General features: G+C 54.3%; 10 protein-coding genes across 10 annotated transcripts; 4 read left to right on the top strand and 6 right to left on the bottom strand.

Moving 5' to 3' along the window:
* Positions 1-728: 728 nt before the first annotated feature.
* On the top strand, positions 729-1,394 carry BBA_06546 (ATP-dependent RNA helicase DHX8; the record flags this gene model as incomplete). Its single annotated transcript, XM_008601643.1, has 1 exon — positions 729-1,394. One exon carries the CDS (start codon positions 729-731, stop codon positions 1,392-1,394), a length of 666 nt encoding a protein of 221 aa, XP_008599865.1.
* A 373-nt stretch (positions 1,395-1,767) lies between these two features.
* Positions 1,768-2,191, bottom strand: BBA_06545 (uncharacterized protein; the record flags this gene model as incomplete). The annotated part of the gene is made up of 3 exons (XM_008601642.1): positions 1,768-1,842; positions 1,903-2,059; positions 2,154-2,191. The coding sequence occupies 3 exons, from the start codon at positions 2,189-2,191 to the stop codon at positions 1,768-1,770; spliced, it is 270 nt and encodes an 89-aa protein (XP_008599864.1).
* A 545-nt stretch (positions 2,192-2,736) lies between these two features.
* Positions 2,737-5,490, bottom strand: BBA_06544 (zinc finger protein zas1; the record flags this gene model as incomplete). The annotated part of the gene is made up of 2 exons (XM_008601641.1): positions 2,737-5,234; positions 5,361-5,490. The coding sequence occupies 2 exons, from the start codon at positions 5,488-5,490 to the stop codon at positions 2,737-2,739; spliced, it is 2,628 nt and encodes an 875-aa protein (XP_008599863.1).
* An 897-nt stretch (positions 5,491-6,387) lies between these two features.
* On the bottom strand, positions 6,388-7,028 carry BBA_06543 (ankyrin repeat-containing YAR1; the record flags this gene model as incomplete). Its single annotated transcript, XM_008601640.1, has 2 exons — positions 6,388-6,746; positions 6,833-7,028. 2 exons carry the CDS (start codon positions 7,026-7,028, stop codon positions 6,388-6,390), a joined length of 555 nt encoding a protein of 184 aa, XP_008599862.1.
* A 2,048-nt stretch (positions 7,029-9,076) lies between these two features.
* Positions 9,077-11,377, top strand: BBA_06542 (squalene/oxidosqualene cyclase; the record flags this gene model as incomplete). The annotated part of the gene is made up of 2 exons (XM_008601639.1): positions 9,077-9,298; positions 9,377-11,377. 2 exons carry the CDS (start codon positions 9,077-9,079, stop codon positions 11,375-11,377), a joined length of 2,223 nt encoding a protein of 740 aa, XP_008599861.1.
* A 147-nt stretch (positions 11,378-11,524) lies between these two features.
* Positions 11,525-12,499, bottom strand: BBA_06541 (ribulose-phosphate 3-epimerase; the record flags this gene model as incomplete). The annotated part of the gene is made up of 4 exons (XM_008601638.1): positions 11,525-11,791; positions 11,875-12,120; positions 12,186-12,312; positions 12,384-12,499. The coding sequence occupies 4 exons, from the start codon at positions 12,497-12,499 to the stop codon at positions 11,525-11,527; spliced, it is 756 nt and encodes a 251-aa protein (XP_008599860.1).
* A 626-nt stretch (positions 12,500-13,125) lies between these two features.
* Positions 13,126-14,514, top strand: BBA_06540 (CS domain-containing protein; the record flags this gene model as incomplete). Its single annotated transcript, XM_008601637.1, has 1 exon — positions 13,126-14,514. One exon carries the CDS (start codon positions 13,126-13,128, stop codon positions 14,512-14,514), a length of 1,389 nt encoding a protein of 462 aa, XP_008599859.1.
* Positions 14,515-14,765: 251 nt separating this feature from the next.
* On the bottom strand, positions 14,766-16,292 carry BBA_06539 (TfdA family Taurine catabolism dioxygenase TauD; the record flags this gene model as incomplete). Its single annotated transcript, XM_008601636.1, has 1 exon — positions 14,766-16,292. The coding sequence occupies one exon, from the start codon at positions 16,290-16,292 to the stop codon at positions 14,766-14,768; it is 1,527 nt and encodes a 508-aa protein (XP_008599858.1).
* Positions 16,293-16,728: 436 nt separating this feature from the next.
* On the bottom strand, positions 16,729-18,297 carry BBA_06538 (tRNA-splicing endonuclease subunit Sen2; the record flags this gene model as incomplete). The annotated part of the gene is made up of 1 exon (XM_008601635.1): positions 16,729-18,297. The coding sequence occupies one exon, from the start codon at positions 18,295-18,297 to the stop codon at positions 16,729-16,731; it is 1,569 nt and encodes a 522-aa protein (XP_008599857.1).
* A 1,160-nt stretch (positions 18,298-19,457) lies between these two features.
* BBA_06537 (ceramide glucosyltransferase) lies at positions 19,458-21,119 on the top strand (the record flags this gene model as incomplete). Its single annotated transcript, XM_008601634.1, has 2 exons — positions 19,458-19,546; positions 19,607-21,119. The coding sequence occupies 2 exons, from the start codon at positions 19,458-19,460 to the stop codon at positions 21,117-21,119; spliced, it is 1,602 nt and encodes a 533-aa protein (XP_008599856.1).
* Positions 21,120-23,664: the final 2,545 nt, after the last annotated feature.

The following is a 23,664-nucleotide window of genomic DNA, read 5'->3' as shown; positions in this document are numbered from 1 at the left end:
CGAACACAGCCAGTGTACCTAGGTACCCAGGTATCCAAATGGTTTCAGGGACGCTCTTAGAGGGTGTGCCTACCTATGTCCATGCCGCTTAGGGTGCACCAATCAAGTCGCTTGATACACCATGAAGATGACGATTTTGGTCCATGGTTACGGATTCATCAAGCAGAAATACATTCTGACTCGAATATAATATTCAGATTTTGGAGGTGTCGGCCACCAAGAGACACTCTCTTCGCCGTAGCTGATCCCACTAGGCGTTCTTGGGAAAGCCACCAAGGCCACCCAGTACATAGTGATGGCTCCCTACCTAGGTATAGCTAATGACAAAGAAATATACCTGAGTACATACCTTCATGAAGAAGAAAGGGCCACCATTCCATACTTTTCTCGATGCTTAATTCGCCGTTTGGATTGGTGTAACAGACGTGTCACACCAGAACATGACACATGCCCTAGTTACACCAGGCTTTGGCGCCCTCGGACCCTGCAACTAACCGCTGCAACTACAAAAACGCCTCGCGACAGCACCAGCGCCTGGCCAAATTCTTTGTTACTCACACGCCGGTTCAGCCACAACAGTCACAAGATGGTGTCTGCATGCGTTCAAAGTTATATCACCCCGATTCGCCTGGGCAATAACAAAAGGGGGCCATCTATGAATTTTATGAACAAAACTTGTGCTGTATTATAACGTTGACCCAAAAGAAAAGAAAAAGGGAAAAAACACCATGTCGCAAAAAAGACCAACCATTGTCCCGTACCGCCAAATCAGAGCCCAGTACGACGACACCACAATCACCGTCTACCAGGCCTTTTCCCCTTCCATCGCCACTGCCGCTGTCGCCGCGCAGCGTCTCGACGCCTCGCCTGACTTCAAGCACGGCCGCATGACTTGGGTCAAGCCCAGCTGGGCCTGGATCATGTACCGCGCCGGCTACTCCTACAAGGACGCCCGCCAGGCTCGCATCCTCGCCTTGCGCGTCACACACGAGCACTTTCTCGGTCTCTTGCAGCGCGGCGTCCTTTCCCACGGCGAGACTGTAGCAGCGACAACCGCCGCCGCGACCAGGATCAGAACGGCGCCGGGCCGCAACGACATCGTTCGCATTCAGTGGGACCCGGAGCGCACACCGGCACTGCAGAGGCTGCCGTACCGCAGTATCCAGATTGGCATCCCGGGCAGCCTGAGCGAGCGCTGGGTGAGCGAGTGGATCGTCTCTATAGAGGACGTCACGGAGACGGCAAAGGACCTCAAGAGGACGCTGGATGAGAACGACCATGTGCCACTCGAGCTGCTGATTGCGCGGGGTCTCGTTCCTGTCGAGAGGCCGTTTGCTGTCCCCGATAGCATCATGACCAAGTTGGGCATGACACGACCAGATCAGAGTCCTTGATCGTATCTTGTCCATAACGATTAGCGGGTAATGAGTAATAGGTAATCACAGCTTCGCACGTTTTGGAGAATAGCCACCTTCTAGGCCCCATAATCCCAATCACAAATCTCAAGCGAGGCCCATGCTCCCGAATCAAGTGTAAAGTATTCACCATCCATTGTCTAATCTTGTACAGCAGCCAACAAATGCAGTCAGGCTCATGTCTCAACAATCAAGACGCAATGCGCAGTCGTCTCTCAAGTCTCCCCATAACGTCAAATCAAAAGGAAAATGCTCCCAAAGAACGCCGTAAAATAGAATCCCATCCATGTGTACAACTGAAGCCGTCGCCGTCTTTCGTTTCACAATTCTCCCGTCGTCTCGATGCCCTAAATTATAGAGCAATGCTGCCTCGTCGGTTCTCTCGCACGTGCAGCATGCCTTGGCAACCGCAAAACACAAAGAAGCCCTGGCACAATAAGTCAGCGGAACAGGTACAACAAGAACAAGAAACGGGTCAAGGACGCACCAGATAGACAAATACGGCCGTGAGAATGGTGCCCGAAATGGCGACGCCCTCCTCCGGTGTAGGATCCTCGTTGCCCCCGACAAACTCCTCGTGGCCGCTTCGGTACACAATCGCCAGCACGGACAGGATCACCATCGCAAAAACGGAGACAACGGTGCTGGAAGAATGTTAGCTCATGCGGGCCGTGCGGGCGAATCTTGAGCCTCTCGACGAGAGAGGAGAGGGGGGGGGGGAGCTCTGGTGCAACGTACCAGGACCACGCGTGGCCGGCGCTGACGACGGGCTTCATGGCGGGCGGCGGTTCTGTCGTGAGCAGGTAGCCTGGGAGAAATTTAAATCAGTCGAGTGGGGTTGCCGCGCGGGTGTGCTCGTTTCGTCGGCGGCGATGAGAGAGGGGAATGATGAAGCTGATGATGGGATGCCTTTGGCTAGCTGTCGCTGTGACGCAGGAGCTTCTGGCTTCTGTTGCGCGTGTGGAGACGCAACCGCTGCGCCTGATTGGCCATGCCCGATACAGATATTCTACGCCTGCAGAGTCTTGGTTCATAACGCCTGTGAGAAAATTACAATTATGATTCATTGATGCATTGATCATGGCCGCTACTCAATAGAATCGATGCGTTTCTGCGAGTTTTCTCGGAAACCATGCACAGCGCGAACAGGCGATGCGCCCTCACTTAACCTGCAGCATGGTCCTACAGCTAGGCAGCCTTGTCACTCATTGTTCAGCCTCACAAAAGCCGCAAATTCAAGGTTGTTACAGTGTAATACAAAAATGTTTAGTGAGTATTTTCATCATATTCGTCGGCTCGTAAAAGGGTGATCCCCGGCCCTCTACCGGGGCCCTCCAAGAATCATCTCCTTGCACACTCGTAGTCTGCTCCGCGCCTCCACCAGGAGCTCGGTGTCAACTTCATCCAATATCCCCACCATGACATCCAGCAGGTCCGGCAGCCCGTCGAAGAGCGTTGCTGCCGACCGCTGGTCCAGCTCCAGCAGTGCCGCCACGCGTGATAGGTACTCGGTCATGCGTCCCTCCGTTGTGCTCGCCACGTTGGGCGATTTCAGCGGCAGTGGCTGGCCCGTCGAGCGCCCCATCGCCTGCACAAACGACCAAATCGTGAGCACGGCGAAATACATGATCCATGGCCTATGCGGGTCCGGCTCGTCGTGGATGGAGTACCTCCCGCCGCTCGTCTCGGGCAATTGCGCGTGGGACGGCATGGGTACCGCTCCGCGTCGCCGGGCCATATGGTAGTGCTGGTTGTGGTACGGCTCTACGAGGACGCTGTGCAGCAGCCGAAAGGCATGGTGGATGGCGTGCCGCGTTGATCCGAGCTTGGCCCACGCCACCATGCGCTTCATGGCGTTGGCGTAGTCGCGAGCCGACACCTTGCGGCCGAGAATGCGCTTCGCCCCCGCGTATACCTGACAGTCGATAATGTCCACGTTGGGCGTCATGTGGGCAAGGTGAAACAGCAGCCGTGCGCTATGAATGGGCCCGTTGGCGAGGCCGCGCTTCGGCCCGGCCGCATGATTCTGGCCGCCACCGGACGGCGGCTCGGACATGGAGCCGGACATGGCCATGTCGAAGCTGACCTTCCAGTTGTCAAAGGCGAGCAGAAGCATCTTGCGCCAGTTGTCCTGGACTTCGGTCGACGGCGTGCGTAGGTCGAGCCACTTGAGGTGCGTCTCTCGGTGGCTGAGGTGCCAGCCGACGCTCAGCAGGCCGGAAATGATAATCATGCGCCCAAACGAGTGCGTCTTGACCTCTTTACCATGAAGCGCACTTTTGAGGCCGTCTAGGAAGGAAACCTGCTTGAAGCCGTACATGCGAAAGTTAGCATCGAGCTGGCGCACCTCGTCGGGGCTGTTTGCGGCCCAGAGGTTGTCGTCGCAGGGCAAGGGCAGGCGGATCTCGTGCGGCGCCATGTCTGCGGCATGACCAAAGATGGCAGCGTGGATAATGTCCAGCATAAAAGCGGCAAAGACGACTCTGTGCATGGACTCGGTTTCCGCCCAACGAGTCCACCACGTATGAGAGTCCAGAGGCATTCCAGACGCTCCACGTTCAATGAGGCTCTCTGGCTCAGCTGGGGACTCGCTGCCTGATAGGCCGATCAAGGGGCTACCTCTTCGAAGCAGTGTGAGAAAGGCAGAGTGGTAGATATGCGCTCGTTCATGGAAGCGTCTTGATGAGTACAGCTTCTCGTGAAATTCTACCAGAAGCAGAGCCTGCGCCACCCAAAGATTCGCAGGAGGCGCCGAGTCATCCGAGGTTAGAATCTCCCACCGCACGGAGTGAATGATGACGTCTGCAAAGGCTCCATATTCCGATTTCTGGCCTGTCTCGTCCCTGTTCCGAAGCGAAGCAGCACCCAGGGCAATCATGACCAATAATAGAAATATTGAGCAGCGGCTGGCAGAAAATGTATGCTGGTGCACAATCGGCAGTCTCGGAGACAAGCTATCCCAGAATTCCTTGAGACAATCTCGCAGCATTTCGCTGTTCAGTGCCGGCAGGTCACCGCCGCTCTCCTGCGTCAACGTAGTCATGAAAGAATCGTACCTCGGCTGCTTTTTTCGGAAAATTTGGAACCATTGTAAGATCTCCTTGCGTCTTACTTCTGCAATCCATTCATCTGGTGCTTCTGAGTGTCGAGGCGGTGTAGGTGCGACTGGAGAAAGACTGTTGAGGGACTCATAGTCGTACTGTATCGTGTTATTGAACGTCGACTCTAGGCCGCCGTCCAGGAAAGGGAGGTTGGAAACATTGAAATCACCATAGGTGGGTTGGGGATCGAAGAGCCAGGCAGCAAAGTTGCCTTGGCTCATATGGCTGTCTGGAGGGTAGGAAGCCGCATGAAATGGTATCAAATCAGCGGTCTCTGGCAACGACGTCGGGTCGCTGGCATAAAAGCTATTTCGGTGACGCATCATAGGAGGCTGCGACTGTTCATCCATTGGCGTTGACCAGACGGTACTCTGGTGGCTAGACCGACCGTGGAGGACGTGTCCAAGTGTCGTTGGCGTCGGCTCCGTGTTTGAGTCTGGTGTCAGCAGAATGGCCGCATCGTGCGGGCCTCCCGAATGCAGATGCGAACGATGGCCGTACGATGGCCGCGATGCTATCGCTGCAGCATTTGCATTTTGCTCCCTTGGTACAAGATCCAGCGTAGAGCTACGGTCCACAGACGTGTCGAAGCTGGGGATGCGGTTACGCGGTGTATAGGACGCAGTGTGGCGCTTCTTGTGCCTGGCCAGCAGATCCAGCCGGACAAATTTCTGGTCGCAGTCGCCCACGTCGCACCTGAAAATGTCCTTGGGGTTGTCTGAGAAAGGTTGGGGGGTTGCGAGTTAGCCTGGCTGTGGGGGTCTGGCGTTGCATGGGGAGTGCATCGGCGTCGGCGTCTGCTCGTGCGCGCGCGCGCGGCGGTAGTGGGTTGGTGCTGTCTTACGGTTCAACTGATGACGCTGCAGGTGCTCAGCCCTGGAGTAAATCTTGTCGCAGCCAGGGTGCTCGCAGATGAACTTGCGCGGCGCCCCTTTGCGGCTCGCGCGCTTGTACCCGCCTCCATTGACGGACATTGGGGTAGGCTCGGTGGGAGAAGTGGGCAACCGCACTCGGTATACAAGACAACTCGTTCTAGAAACTCTTGGTGCCTTATCCGTTACGTGGGCGGGGTCTTGGGATCCGAAGTATCCTCGACGAAGGAAATAACGTTTTAGACCAGGATGCAGGTAAAGCGTGCAAGTAGCAAAAAATTATGTTCATCTTCGCGGGGAAGTCCCACGCTGCAACCCCGGGCTGACCCCCACCGAATACACCCTTGGGCTCCCCACACTCTGCTCTCAGCCGAATTCCGTGGGGGTACCTAATTCAAGCCGTTAGAATTGTCCGACGGTCCCAAGGCGGAATTGATGCAGGCAAAATTGGTATTCAACTCATGCAGCGGCGCACAAGTTTAGTCATGCGAGCGCTGCCGGTGGCTTGACATCTGTTATTCGTAGCAAAAGGCGTTTCGCAGCTCTCACTCAAAGACTGGTGCGAGATCAATGTTGTCTCGGGCTGCTTTGTTTGGGGCTGCTTTATTTGGGGCTGCTTTATCTCATCTTTATATGTGAAAGTCTATTCTGCGTCAAAGATAATGTATACTCGCGCTGGGTCCTCAAACGTCCATCCAGAGCCCACCTACCACTGAGCACTGAGTGCTTGAGTATCATGGAGATTCCGCCATCCTCCCGGATGCAGGCATGCTTTAGCGAGATTTCCGTCCTGCTCTTGTGCCGCAAGGTCTTGTGGCAGTCAACCACTGTGCAGATGTGGAGCCATAGTCCGATATGTGTCACGCGTGGCAAGGTAGATGTGCCCTCCTGCCACACTCGGTGCAGTATATCGTTTGTGCTGCTGCGGCTTTCTGTGCGTCCCAAATTTCGACACTCTTTGCCGACTTTACTTAGTGAGTTTGCCTTTTTACCCACTCTTTATGAGCTGGTCTCGAGGTTGCCATCCTCTACAGTCTCTTCCACCTCGATAGAGGCCGCAGCGTTATTCAGACCCTCGTCAGTGTTCTCGCTCTCGAGCTTCTTAAGAAAAGACAGAAAGTATTCCGAAACCTCAGTCTTTTCATTTTGGTTGGCCAAGTCCAGCGGTACGTAATCGCGCTCGTTGGCAAGAGCAGGTGAAGCACCGTGCTCCATGAGAAGCTTCACCACATCCAGGTGGCCTCCGAGAGCCGCCCAGTGCATGCCAGTGTTTCCATGCTCATTGGGCTCATCCAGAAAAGCCTGCTTCTCCTCTTTTGATCTACCCTCGAAACATTGAATGACCTTGCGTACGGTTTCTAGTGCATGTCAGTCTCCCGCCCTTGGACAAGGCCAGCCTGAAAGCTTTGCCAATCATACGATGTGAAACCCCGGAAGTTCTTACCTAAATGACCGTTGCCAGTTGCCATGTGAAGCACGGTAGATTTGCCCTCGTCCTTGGTCGCCATGAGAATGACGGCGGGCGCAACCTTTTCACGCTCTGCTAGCGCGGTCACGCTTTCCATAAGGTCGACATCTTCGCCAGTGCGAGCAAAGTAAATAAGGTCGTCGATCTCATCTTCTGTCAGTTGAGGGGCCATCTTTTCTGGTTATCTTATGCTGGTGTGCTCATCCGCCAACGTAAAGTGAGCCGTTGACACAAAAATTTTGGCGAGTGAGGGGACTGTGGGAATGAGGGAACCCCGCAGTTCTCGCACTGTGTACTCTTGCGGTACAGGGTATCGCTATCAGATCAAAGAAGTCATGGTGGGAGCAAGAGCCAGAAAATTGTTTCCTAGGAACGAAAGAACAAAAATATTCAGATTGCTAGTTTCAGTGAGTAATATCGAGTATTTTCTGCAGAGCAGCATCTAGCCAGCTTGTGATGTCACCGTTGTCGTCTAAAGACTGAATCTCAGCCTTAGTCCCCAATACCAGCATTATCTGGAGCTCACGGCGAAGTAACATATGTTCAACGTCAATATCTTCGCCTTGAAAACCCTTAGACAACATCCGGGTCGCGCATAATCTATCGCGGTTTGTTAGATTTAACAGACAATAGTCAGACAGCATCTGTGTTTGTGTTTTGGCAAACGCCACAGCCCTGCTGTCAGTATCAAGGGAGCCTAATTGGCCAGATTGTATTCCAAGCCACCCGAAATTAACCTTGAGGTTGCTAGACTCATGAGAGAAGTTTTTTGTTCCATAACGGTAGCATGAGAAAATGTTTAAACCATCAGGATCGAAATCGGACAAGACGAGCATTGGTAGCTGCGGGCAATCGACTTGTACCAGGGCCAAAAAGCTCCTCGTCATCAAATCTGGATAGCCCTTGGCCTAGAATACATCAGAATCTTGACCGCAGTAATGTGCTCCAATTTAAATCATACCGTCACTAGTATTCCACGGCCAGCCAAAGATGTTTCCCAGAAGCGGACTGCAATGAGCGACCGAAAGACCGCCTGCATTTTGTCAGCCGGGATCTCCGTGAAGGAGTCGTATTCGTACGTCTTTCTCAACTACGAGTAGCCACCTGGCATGGCGAGCTTCGATACGTGAAATCGATCTGGTCAAAGGGACCGTAACACCCTGCAAGAGTTAGAAAGTGCTCGCTAGTTCGAGCTAACTACATACTAGTTCCGTTTCTGAGGCATCTACCACTTCACCGCTGTGCAAATAGATGCTCATGCAGCCTGATATCGAACCTTTAGAAGAAGCAGTCTTTTCTGTCAGACAGTGCTTTGCAATGGGTTGGTTGGCTTACAATGTTGAGGTTGTCTCGATCGACACCTATTGTGTAAGCTAAATCGTCGACGAGTTCATCGACAATTCTTTGGGTCTCGAATAGCTCTTGGTGCTGATAATAAATGTGTCTGTAGGTGTTGGTGAGTAGTTCAAACCAAAAACATAAAAAGCGTTAACCTTTTTGTCAAAATTGTACCTGTAGTCATGGCCTGATGGGCCAGCTGCATGATCAAAAGTACCCGTGCTGTTCTTGTGAGTAAAGCGGTTTTCCGGGATTTGGAGACTAACCGAACTTGCGCGCTTCCACAGCAGATGAACCAGGGAATCTCACAAACCTCTCCTCGCGACTTCCAGGTCGAAAGCGCCGTCTTCGTGAAGAAAAAGATAATTTTAACTCGCGTGCATTGGCGAGAGCATCTGCAACACCTTCTAGCGCGTCCTCGATACGACCGATCACGGATGCCGATGTAAGCCGCAATCCGGCAGATAGGCTACTATTCAGACTCATAATTCAACGAGAACAATTAGTCTGGATAAATGATGAATGAAGAGTAAATCACAGGATTTTGATGTATTTTGACCAAACAAACGGGCCTCGCATCAGCAAACGGCTGCCAGCTGCCAGCTGCCGGGGGCGGTGGTCCGAATTCGAGATGCCCCACCCGGCTCCCGTGCCGGTGACAGGGGTCAATCTCATTTCCGACAGGGGCTAATCTAAATTCTTCGTACTCGTTCAAATCGTGACGAGACAAGCACGAAAAACTGAAAAAGCTCCGAGACGCAGCCACAACAAAGTTGTGCCGCTTCTCCGATGCAAATGCAGTGTCACCAACTATTATAAAGGCCCAGTGGCTGAATTGATTTCACAGAATTTTTCCTCACGCTATTGATCATTGTTTTTGCCATGGCGACAACGACCGGTCGAGAAACACGCTCTGCGCGCAAGCGTACCAACGGCAGCGCACGCGAAACCGCAAAATCAAACGTCGAGGGCAAGACAGACTATGCGCGCTGGCGCCTCAAAGACGACGACAGTCGACATACCTGGCACTATCTGACTGATGATGACGAGTTGGACAAGTGGCCCCAGAGCAACGCAGAAAAGTACTTTCTGAATCTGCCCTTGGTAAGGCCTGAGCCCACGGCTCTGCATATATTCGAGAACTCCTTATCAGGGACATGATGCTAATCCGCCTCATTGAAGGGTCTGCCTGACCTCCCACAAGCGACAACTGCCATCGATGCTGCGAAGAACGGAATCAATTTTTTCGAGAAGCTCCAACTACCCTCTGGCCACTGGGCTTGCGAGTATGGCGGCCCCATGTTTTTGCTGCCAACAGTCGTCTGCGCTTGGTACGCTACCAAGACACCCATTCCGGAAGCCTATGCCATGGAGATCAAAAACTATCTCGCCGCACGCGCCCACCCCGAAGATGGAGGCTGGGGTCTGCATATCGAGGGCGAGAGCACCGTCTTTGGCACTAGTCTCAACTACACAGTACTGCGCCTCATCGGCGTCGACCCCGAGGATCCCATCATGGTCAGGGCGCGCGGCATCCTACACAAGCTCGGAGGCGCTTTGTACGCCCCTCACTGGGCCAAGTTCTGGCTGGCCACGCTCGGTGTCATGAGCTGGGACATTGTCAACCCCATCCCGCCCGAGATTTGGCTGCTGCCTGACTGGGTGCCGATTGCACCGTGGCGCTGGTGGATTCACATTCGTCAAGTTTTTCTGCCCATGGGCTATGTGTACTCGAAGAAATGGAGCTGTCCCGAAGACGATATCATCCGAGGCTTGAGAGAAGAGCTTTTTGTCGAGCCCCATGCCCAGATTAACTGGGCCAGTCACCGCAACAGCATTGCGCCCGAGGACAACTACCATCCCAAGTCTTGGCTGCTCAACAGCGTCAACTGGGTGCTTGTCAATATATATAACCCCTACATTCGACCAAACTTTATCAAGAACAAGGCGGAAGCCTGGTGCAGCCGGCTTATCGACATGGAAGACGCCAACACAGACTACGCAGATCTAGCACCCGTCAATGCACCTATGAATACGGTCGTTTGCTACATTCGAGACGGCCCCGAGGCTTTCTCGGTCAAACGACACATCGAAAGATTGGAGGAGTTTCTGTGGGTCAAGGACGAAGGCATGCTCGTCAACGGCACCAACGGCGTGCAGTGCTGGGACACTGCGTTCCTCATCCAGGCCGTGGTCGAAGCCGGTCTGCACACAGACGAGCGCTGGCGCCCGATGCTGACCAAGGCGCTGCGCTACCTCGACCGGCAGCAGATTCGTGACAATTGCGTAGACCAGGAAAAATGCTACCGGCAGCAGCGCAAGGGCGGGTGGCCATTCAGCAATCGCGATCAGGGCTACGGCGTCAGCGACTGCATCTCAGAGGCGCTCAAGGCTATCATTTTGGTGCAGAAGACGGAGGGCTACCCCAAGGCACTCGAGGACCAGCGGATCTACGACGCCGTTGACACGCTGCTGCTGTACCAGAACAGCAACGGCGCCACGTCGTCGTACGAGGCGCGCCGCGGCGGCGAGTACATGGAGCTGCTCAACGCCGCCGAGGTGTTTGGCCGCATCATGATTGAGTACGACTACCCTGAGTGCACGACGGCCTGTGTCACGGCGCTCTCGCTCTTTCACAAGCACTGGCCGGCGTATCGTGCCGCCGAGATCCAGACATTTATCCGCCGCGCCACTAGCTGGATCCGCGGTAACCAGCGGCCTGATGGCAGCTGGTACGGTAGCTGGGGTATCTGCTTCACATACGCGACCATGTTTGCGCTCGAGAGCATGGCGAGCGTCGGCGAGACGTACAGCAACAGCAACGTCTCGAAAAGGGGCTGCGAGTTTCTGCTATCCAAGCAGCGTGCCGACGGCGGCTGGTCAGAGAGCTACAAGGCTTGCGAAACCATGACCTATGTCGAGCACCCGATGGGCTCGCTGGTGGTGCAGACGGCCTGGGCTCTCATCGGTCTCATGGAGGCTGATTACCCCGACGTTGAGCCGCTCAGGAAGGGCATCAAGCTCATTGTGGACCGCCAGCAGGCCAACGGCGAGTGGCTGCAAGAGGCAATTGAGGGTGTCTTCAACAAGTCGTGCATGATTTCGTACCCCAACTACAAGTTTACCTTTACCATCAAGGCTCTCGGCATGTTTGCTAAGAGGTTCCCAGATGAGAAGTTTTAGCTGCCGCAGCAGCGACTGCATACGACGGACGAGAAGCCCTTACGATAATATTAATAGTAACACAAAAAATTGCTCCATTTATATGCTTCGTGAAATCATCTAGTGTCCGTTACAGTATTTACTAGTTCATGACTCTATTGCTTGCGGCTAGAGCTTGCCGATCCTGTCTTGAACAGCTGTTCGTAACAGGGAGATCACCTCGGCCGGGTCCTTGGCGCCAAAGACGGCGCTGCCGGCGACGATGACGTTGGCGCCCGCGTCGGCAGCCTGGCCAATGGTGCCTGGTCCGAGGCCGCCGTCTACTTCGATGTTGAGTTCCGGGTATCGTTGGCGCAGAGCCTGCACCTTGGGAAGCTCCGTGGCCATGAATTTTTGACCGCCAAAGCCTGGGTTGACCGTCATGACAAGAACCATCTGTACGAAGGGAGATATTATTAGCATAGTTGGAGGTGCAGTGGCCAACCAGAGGGTTGGGAAGTAAGCCCGAGTCAGCGTACGTCAGGTAGTTCTTTGGGGTCTGAAGCTTCGAGAATCTCCCACAGCACATCGACAGAGGTTTCGGGCTTGATGGCGATGCCGGCGAGCATGCCATTGTCGTGGATATAGCGGATGAGGTCTCGGGGGTTCGTCTTGCCCTCGGAGGCGGCTTCAGGGTCCGTAGCATCAGTGGAAAAGGCAGCCTCATAGTGGAAGCAATAAAGATCGCAGCCGACGTCTTTAAAAGATTTGACCCATTTCTTGGGCTATTCGAACATCCAGGTCAGTATGTTTTCGTCCGGGACATCCGAGTATTTGAAGCGGCGCGCACCTCTGCAACCATCATGTGGCAGTCAAAAGTACCACGGCCATGGTTCTCGGTCGGCCTGTCGACGAAGCCTCGGATCTTGGCAACAACGGGCGCGCCGAACGTAATGTTGGGCACAAAGTGGCCATCCCTGTTGGTCGATGTTGCGAGGTTAGCGACGAGAGAATGCGCAATGGGGGATGCGGCTTCGATGATGCTGACATGATGTCGACGTGAAGCCAGTCGGCGCCCTGTTCCATGGTGCGGGCACAGGCGTGGCCGAAGTTGGCAAAGTCGGCGCTCAGCACCGAGGGTGCGATGATTGCTTTGGGCGCCATGGTTGTCAATTTGCGTGTGAGACGAAGAAAGAAGTGAATATATGGCGCAAAAGAGTGTTTGAGAGGAAGAGAAAGAGAAGAACCGGTAAACCCGGGGTCGGGAGCGAAGAGTCCAGGCCACAGAGGACCGATCTTTGGTGGGGTTTGAGTAGCGGTTTTCCTTGGTGGTGGGGGTTTACAATAGTTACGGGACCTGAGAAGCAAGAGAAGTTATGGGGAGCTAAGCTGAGCGAGGGGAAGCTCAACTGAGAAGCGTCGCGATGATATAAATGTAATTAATTGGACGTCGAATTGATAATGCGGGAGAGCGGACTGGATGAGATTAGTCGGATTCATAATGACGGACATGCCGCATAAATTGCATTAGCTATTTTCGAGCTATACACACTGCCGGCCCATCACGCCGTTTGCTCCTAATGACGGAGTACAAGGCTGCCTTCGTTTGCGGCGCTGCGCCCCACTAGAAAGAAGCATCTCGACTGTTTCCTCCTCAGGAACGTTTCCTCACGTTTCCTCCTCTGCAAACGATATCACCATCTTGAATCCTGCCTTTCAAATCTCGAGCAGCTTGCCAGAGAAGGCTCGCCACGCACTCCGAAAAGCATATCGCATTCCTTTTTTCGCAAATGTCCCACATCACCCTCGCCCAACAGGGCCTGGCCGCCGTCGAGGCCAAGGATTGGGACGGCGCCATCACCAAGCTTTCTAAAGCGCTGCAGTCGTCGTCCAACCCAGCTTGGCTGCTCGCACGCTCCAAGGCGCTCATTAATCTGCAACGCTTCGAGGAGGCCCTGGATGACGCCAACCTCGCCTGGCACACGGCCTATGAGCGTAATAAGAGACCGCTGATGATCGAGGCCCATTACCGCCGTGCCGTGGCTTATTTCCGCCAGGGCCAATTTGCCAACGCCGACGCCTGCTGCGTCTACGCCATGCGCCTCATCAAGGGTGCGCCCGCCATCGAGAAGGAGGACCCGGTCGCGCACCTCAAGGACCCGGCGACGGGCCGCTGGACGGCGACAGCCAAGGATGCCATGCAGGAGGCGCAGAGCGACTCTATCAACAAGAGCAAGGGAGACGCGGCGGCCGTTGCTATGGGCCAGGAGCAGGTGCCGCACAGCAAGGAGTGGCGCATGGCGAGCACGCTGCGTATTCAGATTCTCAGGGCGTTGGAAAACCTGCCAGCAGACGACTCCGCGCGAATCGCGACAGCACCGCCAAGACCGGACAAGAAGAAGCTCGCAGATTTTTCTAGGGCCACGGAGGAGGCTAAGCCAGCTACACCAAGTGTAACTTCCGAGACCTCCATACCCAATTCAATACAAACACCTGCTGCCGCGAAGCCAGCTGTGCCTAGCGATGCACCGCTACGACTGCAAGATTTCCAAAGCAACACAAACATGTCGGTGTCTATATTCTCCAAGGGTGTTAACAAGGAGACGCTCAAGGTTGATTTTCAGCCGCATTCCGTTCATCTTGATCGCGTCATCTATCCCAGCGGTGAAGAGAGGGAGTTTCAGCTCGATCTGTGGGGAGAAATCGACACGACGGCGTCCAAGTACACCGTCACACCGAACAAGGTCGAACTGAGCCTTGTCAAGAAGACGCCTGGGAAGTGGGCTCAGCTGAAATCGGATGGCCGACCTAGGGAGGCAGCCTCTTCATCAGCAACCGCTGGCGCTCCAAAGATCGAGTCAGTTTCAGCTACTCAAACCTTCGTCGAACCCAAAGCGCCAGCCGCCGCGGGCCCTGCGTACCCTACATCGTCACGCACCGGCCCCAAGAACTGGGACGCGCTCGACGTCGGCGAGGATGGCAAGGAAGACGAGGACGGCGACGTCAACTCGTTCTTCAAGAAGCTGTACAAAGGTGCGACACCCGAACAGCAGCGCGCCATGATGAAGAGCTTTACGGAGAGCAACGGCACTAGCCTGAGCACAGACTGGAACGACGTCAAGGGCAGAACCGTCGAAACGATCCCGCCAGAGGGTGTCCAGGCGACGAAGTGGGAATAGAGCAGTTGGAAGCTACCAAATCATTTTGTTTGATATAGGCGCGAGCGAAAATCATACCAGCAGGAGAATAGCTACAGACTGTGCATCTTTGACAAGAGAGCCAGACACTGGACCCGAAAACAAACGCATATTCATCAAGCTCTGCTAAAGTAATAACAATAGCTATATACTACTCTATTCATTCATCATATTCCCTCGTCAAAGTCTGCCCCTCGTCTATCGTAGAACATAAGTCTATCGTCATTCTATTTTTACGCCATCTTGTCAACCATTTCCTGCGCCTCGGCCTTCCACACCCCATGCGCCCCTAGCTTCTCCTCGAGTTCCCCGTACCACACCGCACCATCCGCATTTGCCTTGTCCGCCAGCTCCTGCGGGATCTGCGTCGCAATACTCACAAAGTCTTCCTGCGCGATATACGTGCCCCGCAACCACCGGCTGCCCCCGCCCGCCGCATCAAACGCCGTCCTCCCATGCATCACCCTCAGATTATCAAACAGCACGCACTCGCCCGGCTGCATCTTGCGCTGATACATGGCTTCCTCGCCGTTAATCAGCCCCTCGAATACCCTCGCCCCCGCCAGCCACGGCTGCAGCGGCGGCTCGTCCGCGCCGCGCGCGCCCTGAAACGGCGGCGACCAAAACACATTCTCGAAGCGGCCCTCGGCGTCGTAGTGCAGCAGCGGGCGCCGCCGCGCGTAGCTGTACCCGTTGCGCGTGTACGCGTACGGCACGGGCTGCTGCCGTAGCGGCGCGGCGAGGGCGGGGTGGTGCCGGAGCAGCAGCCGCGCGGCGCGCTCGCCGTCGGAGAAGAGCGACTCGCCGCCCGCGCACGAGTTGTCGAGGCAGTGCAGGATCTGGATCTTGGGCGGCGGGTCGAGGTACAGCAGGTCCTGGTGCAGGCCGAGGTAGCCGGCGGTGTAGGCGACGTTCTCGGCGTGGGGTTTCGCGCGCACGTCAAACGTGCGCCCGTAAAATGTCTCCCGGATGCTGGCAATGCGCATGGCGATGCGCTCGACCGAGGACTCGTCGCGCGGCACGTTGGAGAGGCAAACGAGCCCCAGGCGGACGAGGTCGAGGACCACGGCCCAGAGCGGCGCGCCGCCGGCCATGAAGGCGGCGTAGTCGATGGAGCGCACGCGCTGGGTGATAAGGGACCGGTCCCAGAGGGTGATGCCGAGTCGCGACCGCACAGAGTTGAAGACGGGCGGCACGGCGGCGACGTCGACGGGCAGGCGGGCCCCGAGCGCGACTTCGAGGCTCTCCCAGGGCACTGCGGTTTCATGGTCTGCGAACCGCGGGATGTCATTGTGATAGGTGATGCGCAGGCCGTCAGCCGTCTCCCGGACGCTGGCGACGGCGAGACTGGGGGGTATCTCGACCGACGCAAAGGTTTTCTGCCCCGACGAGGCATCCTTGCACGCGGCGCACTGGCACCCGTCGCGGAGGGCCGCGGCATCAAGAGTCACGGCCGCGCCGCTCTCCTGCGCCGTAACGACGACGCGGTCGCGGTGCGCAACGTACGAGAGCGGGCCCGTGGCGAGGCCGGCGCGGCGGATCAGCGCCTGCTTGTGGTGACCTTGCTGCTCGCGGAGCTCTTTGAGGCGCCACGGCGGCGGCTGCGCCCGAACTGCGCTGATGCTTGAATCCGCGTCTGTGTTCTGCAGCTCCTGCTGTGTTTTCTGCGCCGTGGCATGAATCGAAGCTCGTCGGACGGGTCTCAAGCCTGCGTGTAGCCGGGGCACTCGGCGTATCCATGCGCGCCCGGGCGAGAGCATCGTGCGCTGTAAGTGGCTTGTTATTTGTATACCAAGTTAGCAAATTCTTGCGCTCTGTATGAAAGATCGAGTTTAAAATCAAAGAGAATGCGCATTGTTAATTAACCTCGGACGAGCGGGAGAGGGGCTGCGCTGTTATATGGAGGTTTGTGGGTTGTGTTAGTTGCCGGCAAGTGGAGGAAGCTGGGGGAGCTGCCTCGGCCGTCGCATCGCCATCCGGTGACGGCCGGATCCGGGTTCCTACCTCGACTTCTGCCAACGCATGTTTTTCTGGCTTCAATTGTCAAGAAAAATCAAAGAGAAATACAAGAAAACTTATTCGAGATGTATTCGGAATTCGACCAAGATGCGCAAGCTGGTCATGCATATACAATTCTCCTCCAAAGTTAAACCGCTAATGTTACACAAAATGGGTATCTATCATACAACCAATCCTCTACCGGTTCCTGTTGGCCGCCCAGCGCTTCACCATGATTTCTCTTACTTTGTACAGTTTCAGTGCATCCGTAAGACCTGATGCAATGGCCTCATCAAACACAGGCGGCGGTGGCACATCCACGTACACGAGCACCAGGCTCTTGGTGACATGTGACAGCACTCTCACCACGCTGTGAAGCCAAGACCACGATTTTGTTTCCGGCTTTTTACCATTGGCTTTCCACCAGGGAGCCGAGTAGGACGGAACCAGAATTAGACCAAATTGGGCGTGGTCAAAGACTGGTCCGCGATTGTACAGAAGCCAGTCGACGCCGAATTTGATGCCCGCGCGAGGGACCCAGCCGAGCGAGCGGAAATGATGATACACGACATAGTGGACCAGGAAGGGGTCGTCTGGTTGTAAATTGTCGGCATCAGGCCCATTTCGCGGCGGTGCATATGAATGTTCGCGGAATAAGCGCAGCATGTCCATGGTCGACAAGTCCAGGCCCGAGTATGGATCCGTTACAGACAGGGCTCCTAACCCGAATTTGAGGAAGAATGCCTCTTGCGGGGTGAGCTGAAGATGCTCTTTGTTGACAACAACGCCCTTGGCGGATTCTGCTGCTGTCGCTGTTGTATCGTCGTTATTGAGGGCTGTTGTCGGCTCAGCACGCTTTCCCTCACGTGCAGCATTGAAGCTCGGGGGATCCGAGAAATCAAACGTGGTAGATTCCACTTTCGGCGAGAATCGAACACTTTTCTGTTGTTTCTCGGAGCCGTCATGAGAAACAGTCGAACTGCCACGAGAGCGGGTTACTGGTGTTTGCGGCGTCGTCGCAGACCCATTGGTGCCAGCGTCCGAGGTGACGCCAGCAAGCTGCTCAATGAGTGAGAGCTCGCGTCGCGGTGCGAGGTAGTCACCGTTTACAAGAATTGACGTAGTCGACTGCTTCGCTTTCGTTACTTTGATATCGGACAGCGAGTTGGGAAGCGCTAGGAGCTCAGCCGGACCAACGGGAGCAAGGATGGTTGCCGCCGCCTCGATCGCGACCACCGCCTTTTGCGCTTCACTGAGCTTTGTTTGACGGATAGCTTCTTGCTCGAGTCTTGCACGTTCCCATTTGGCTTCGGCGCGTTTTTGTCGTCTTTGATTTGTCAGGATTTCACTGACGTGCGTCTCTTCGACACCCTTGCGGACGAGCTCGCGCCTGAGCCAATTCGGCTCACTTCGACTTAAACTACCTTTACCAAAGAAGCCCTGTTCCCACAGGCCCCTCATTGATTTCTCATCGGTGACGTGGACAGAGGTGGTGCCTTCCGACCAAACGCCGCGGTAAACAACGGAGGGTTCCGCAGGCGGTGGGCGTACAGTCTGTTTTAGCCATGCGTACGCTACGTGAATTATGGAAATGGGATTGTTGGGATAGAATGCCGGTAACGGAAAGGTCCGAATCGGCACAGGCAAGGAATATATCTGATTCAAAGGCGGACCTTTGCGTTTAGGCGCAGGCTTGCCGTTGGGCTGGGCAGTAGCCGAGTCCTCCGGCGCCGCGGTAGGCGGAAGTGAGATATTTAATTCAGTCATCGGTCCTGGCCATGTCTTTGTTCTGGTTAGCGCTGGTCCGAAAACGAGATGGTAAGAGAAGCAAGCGGATTAGATATGCTGTATCAGATACCGTTGTAGTCTATTCAGTGGCCTTCACAGAGACCAAATGAATGGATTCTCTAAGCACCGAAATTTGTTGTCATCATAACAGCGGGGATAGAAGCGAATTGCTTCGAGTGGCTAGGGGAATCAAGTGTGCAAAGTCTTGTACTACGGACGTGCGCAAGAGCAGCGCTCGGAAGAATTTTTGCTTACCTTTTACAGCATCGCCATCGACAGGGCGGTGAGGCAGAGTCGCCTCGATTGCAATGAAAATGCCGACAATCGAGCGATGTCAGCCAAACTTTGGCTGTCGGCGCGTCAAAGAGACTTCTTGCGGATGTAGAGAAGGAAGAGTGAGAAGAAGAAGCTTGCACAGAAATTTTTTGACTATGGAGTCTTGTTGGCGGAGATCACGGGTTTGCGAGGTACCCACCTTTCATCACAGCTTCCCAACTGCGTATCCGTATTCAAGCTAAATCTGTGCCTCGTTCCACAATTGAAAAACAAAGGACCATACAACAGCACGTATCAAGCTGAACAAACACTCTTCAATAAGCAAATGCCACTTGAGATTTTGTAATGTCAAGCCCAGTGTCACATCCGGAGGGAAACTTTAGAAACGCGTAGTGATTGTAGAATCAATGTAATGGTTAAAGAGCAAGGACGCGGTATGATTTTAGTGATGAATTCTGCCCCTCAGCGTCCACACGCTTCACCTAGCCACTACGTACACACAGCTAAGCCATAAACTGGCTAACACTTCCTATGTTTTGAATGATCATTGAAACTCGGAAAGAACTCTGAGCCACAAATTGGTTGACACCTCTTGCTGTTTTTAGTTGGCAATGTTTTGGTTGACAATCGGAAAAATCCAAGCACGGGGCAAAAAATCAAGGCCCCATCACAAGACCATGTTCACTTGACTCCATCACCGATCGGGCCCCGACGTCTTTTCTTCTCGCTCGGAACTCACGGATGCAGAAAAGGCTCTTTGCCTGGGAAAGTCTTGTGCCTCCTGCTGGTGCTGACCGACACTTAGTATTTATTGCACTCTTATTTCCCAATTTTAGAGCTGAAGACCGCCGCCCGAGGCAGCAATGTCCTGGTTTGTTGAGACTGTTGCCACCATCTGCCTTGTTTGGTGCTGCTTCATTGTTATTGTCCAAACGGTCGGCATTTGTGCAATGTACGTCTCGTTTCAGCTGCTCCAATGAGACAGGCGACTTTTCTGACTTTGATTGAACAGTTTCCGCTACTTTTCGCGCCAACCACAACCGTCAATCTCGGCCAAGCAAGGCAGCGAGGCACCCTGGGTCACTGTCATCCGTCCCGTCAAGGGACTCGAGCCCAATCTCTACGACTGTATCGCCTCGACCTTTCGCCAAGACTACCCGCACGATCGCTACTCGATTCGACTTTGCGTCGAGGATGTTGACGACGCTGCATACCCGATATTGGAGCAGCTTGTTCGCGACTTCCCCGGCTTCGATGTCCAGATCCTCGTCGAGGCGCAGGACCCCGTCCTGCACGGGCCCCATGGCCACATTGAAAACTTAGGACCGAATCCCAAGATTCGAAATATCAGCAGAGCATATCGAGAAGCCAAAGGCGACATTATATGGATCATTGACTGCAACGTCTGGGTGTCGCCTGGGGTCCTCGGCCGCATGGTGGACAAGCTGTCTGGTTTCGCGTCGCAAGGCAAGGTGGTGCGGCCGTACAAGTTTGTGCATCATATGCCGCTGGTTGTTGATACGGTTGACTATAGCAGAGATGCGACGAGTCAACAAGCTCTGCTGGCTTCCACTGGTTCTTCAAACGACATGGGCACCATGAACATGGGCGAGGACCTCAGCACCAGAGTATGGACTCAGGGCGGCGGCCGACTCGACGAAATGTTCATGTCAACTACGCACGTCAAGTTTTACGGAGCCATAAACTCTGTTGGAATTGCCCCCTGTATTGTCGGAAAGAGCAACATGTTTCGAAAATCTCATCTAGAGCAAGTCACTGCACTTTCGCGCCCCTCTGCTCCAGGCAGGCCCTCCAGACCGACAGGTATTGATCATTTTTCGTTTAATATTTGCGAAGATCATCTGATCGGCGATTTACTGTGGAAATCGAACATACCAGGCTTCCTCAACCACGGCATCGTCTGGGGTGATCTCGTCATTCAGCCCATGGCTGGTATGGGTGTCGCCTCGTACGTTGCGCGCAGAGTGCGATGGTTACGCGCACGCAAGTTCACAGTACTAGCTGCGACACTTGTTGAACCGGGTGTCGAATCTATCCTGTGCTGTGCATACCTCGCATTTGCGCTCACGACTCTGCCTTGGTTCCATCGTAACCTGGGCATTCCGCAAACGTGGACAGCTGGCGGTTGCATTTGGCTGATTGCCATGACTGCATGGCTGACGGTGGACTGGTTCATCTTTCAACATCTTCATACTGGCAACTCGATGAAGACAGACGCAAGCACGCCAAAGTTTGCTCAAGGCACCCGGAGAAGCGGCGGCATGAACAAACGGCCATTCAAAGAATGGTTGCCGGCCTGGATTGGTCGTGAGGTCCTGGCGCTCCCTATTTGGACAACTGCCGTGCTGCTGGGAACGACTGTGAGTTGGCGCGGAAGATCATTCTCGGTCAATATGGACGGTGCTGTGAAAGCCATCGGTGACAAAGACATGCCTGTCAGGCCGTTGCTCAGAACACCAGAGCTGGAACGAGCACGACCTCGAAGCAAGGATCGGCTCGACTAGACTATTACGAGCCTAACAAGTGGCACCGGCATTGCCTGTTGATAATGATAAGGCTAGATTTCGTGACAGCTTGATGAACCTGCTGCCTCCGAAATATCCAGCTGCAGGCCAGCCGCTTTGAGACAGCGATTGCTATGCACATGACTAGAAAGCAGCGGTTAGTAATAAATAGACTAATTTGATACCCCAACATGAGATAGCCAGAATATGTGACCCAACGAGAGGTCCATCTGCCAAAAACAAACTTTGCCAGCATGTGTACAAACACGCAGAGGTGTTGCGAATTCGAAATTTTGTATGCTATCCCGTAAATGCCCTTCTGATTAGTTGTAGATTTGGATGCCAATGATGCCAATGAGGCGTGAAGCCCCGTTGAGTAGCAGTTCCGAGTTATTTTCTTGGACAATGGGTCGTTCTCAGCCAAAGCTTTCGGGTACTGGCCACTCTCACCGCACAATTGCTCTTCAGAGAAATGCTCTAGTTGGAAATGCGCATCAGTGGGCAACTTCCGAAGCGGGATTGTGGACTTCGCATAAGCGCCGTTTCTGGGGCGCGGGGTCGGTCGCAAGATTACGTGCCTAGCCGTTTCAATGATATGGGGCCTTTGCGTGAGGGATATTCTAGAGGTTCTCTGATGATCACATCTGCTGTTGAAGTAGTCGCTATTGGTAGAGGTTGCTTTGTGGGTGATCAGTCAGGCATGTTGGGAGCGAGGCTGACTTGTGGGGAAGACGAGTGCGCTCATGGGCTGATACGTCTGGCCGTTCTGGGTCACTAGCCAAGGCCTGACGCAATTCGGCGCCTGTTTATTTGCCAGCACCGATTCGGGTACTGATACGGATACTGAAGAATGAGATTCGAGCGACGACTGAACAATGCCAACACGGCGCTAGCGGGTGAAGCAGCCCTGCATAGTGGCGGTGGCGGCGGAGGGATACCCCTCTGTCCGGGCTTGGGCTTTGGGGGCATGTGGCGTGGGCAAACAGGGGATCAACTCATGTAATTTGGAAGGCCAAGAAAGAGGCAAAAAGCCAGTGGCTTGCAGAGTTGAGCCCCAATCTCTGGGCACAGGGAAGCGGGGGAGGCATCGTCATTTCTGTTGTCAACGACAGCGTAATACTACCAAGAATATCCGTAATGGGTGGCATAATATCCGAACATTCAAGACATGTTCTCCATAGCTTCTCAGTCATTCATTAGTCTGGGGAGGTGAACAGGTGGTGTCTTGGCGTGGGGGTGTTACATAGGTACAGCCCTTGTACGACTAAACTCAACTGTACTCCAACCTTTTGGCTTTTGCAACTGAGATACATGGCGTCAGACTGTGCGTATAAATGGGAGCACTGAGAGGCATCTGGTATATGCCGATGCAGCATGGAGAGCGCAAGAGAGGCGCAAGTTTATCACGGCGATCTTGCCGCTTGAGGTCAGAAACATCCTTCCAACCCAGCCCATGGGGGTCGCGTGGCGTCGTTTTGGCCTTCTGCGTTGCGGCTAGCGCTCGGCGATTCATTGTCCTGAGGTTGGGATGGGGAAACTAGAGGGCGGCGCGCTGTAATTCGTTCCTTATCTTGCTGCCTGCAATGGAGTCTTTAATAGCCGATGGTTTTGCAAGGATGCACCCTGGTTGAATGTGGTTGTTCGGTAAATGGTTGCGGGCGTGGTGATGCAGAGACGGAGGGCTTGCGGTGGAACATGCCGGAGCTCCATTTCCGTAGAGTTCCGCTGGTTTGGCACTGGGAGCTGAAGCCCGTGCTTGCTCGAGCTAGGATCGGATGCTTGTCGAATGTTCTTCTCGGCGAAAAACGTGTCCCCCCACATCCTCGAAGCCGTAGCAAGAATAAGACGGCGGGCGCGGGGAACGAGCGATGATCTGGTTGGAGTCTTGGACTTGGACGCTAAATATCGCTTTCGCAGCTTGTTGTAAGCTTAATTTTACGCTAGCCTGGAGGAGCCTGTGCGGCCTAGCGGAGGATCTTTGCACTCGGGTTGATGGAGATTGATGGGCAGAAATGAAGGTAAATAGACTTGAAGCGCTGTGTTATCCTGTCGTATGTAGGATACCTCTAAAGCAACAAGCGAGACGTTGGTCAGCACCAGCTTAGCTGCCAGCTGCCAAGCGCAAACACCAGCAAAAGTTGCCTACCCGTTTGCCCTACCCAATTATCTGTAGACACTCAACACTCCACATCCTCAAACACCAAACTTTTCTAACAACTCAATTTCTGCGCTACGAATACAGCTTTCTCCGCATCATTCAGGCAAATATGTGCGGAGCATATTCCCATTTCCCCATACGGACCCCTCCCGAAACCTTGCCCTGGCCCAATGAACTTTCGTGTTGTTTTTGTTGTTGTCTCAACAGTCTGTCTCCGCAGTCATGTGCTAACTAGTTATTTAACAGACCGCTCTGTGCTCAATGCAACGGACCCCAGAATTCTGAATACGACGCTGGTCTGGGGAATGTTGCTTTCATCTCATATACTCATCAACGTCGTTTCTACCTCTGCGACATTGCCTCTGGTGGCAAGACAACGGACCGCTC

This window comes from Beauveria bassiana, assembly GCF_000280675.1.
Source record: "Beauveria bassiana ARSEF 2860 unplaced genomic scaffold BBA_S00019, whole genome shotgun sequence".
Lineage (NCBI taxonomy): Eukaryota > Fungi > Ascomycota > Sordariomycetes > Hypocreales > Cordycipitaceae > Beauveria > Beauveria bassiana.
Note: the sequence above shows the minus strand (reverse complement) of the source record. Positions and strands in the feature narration are given on the sequence as shown.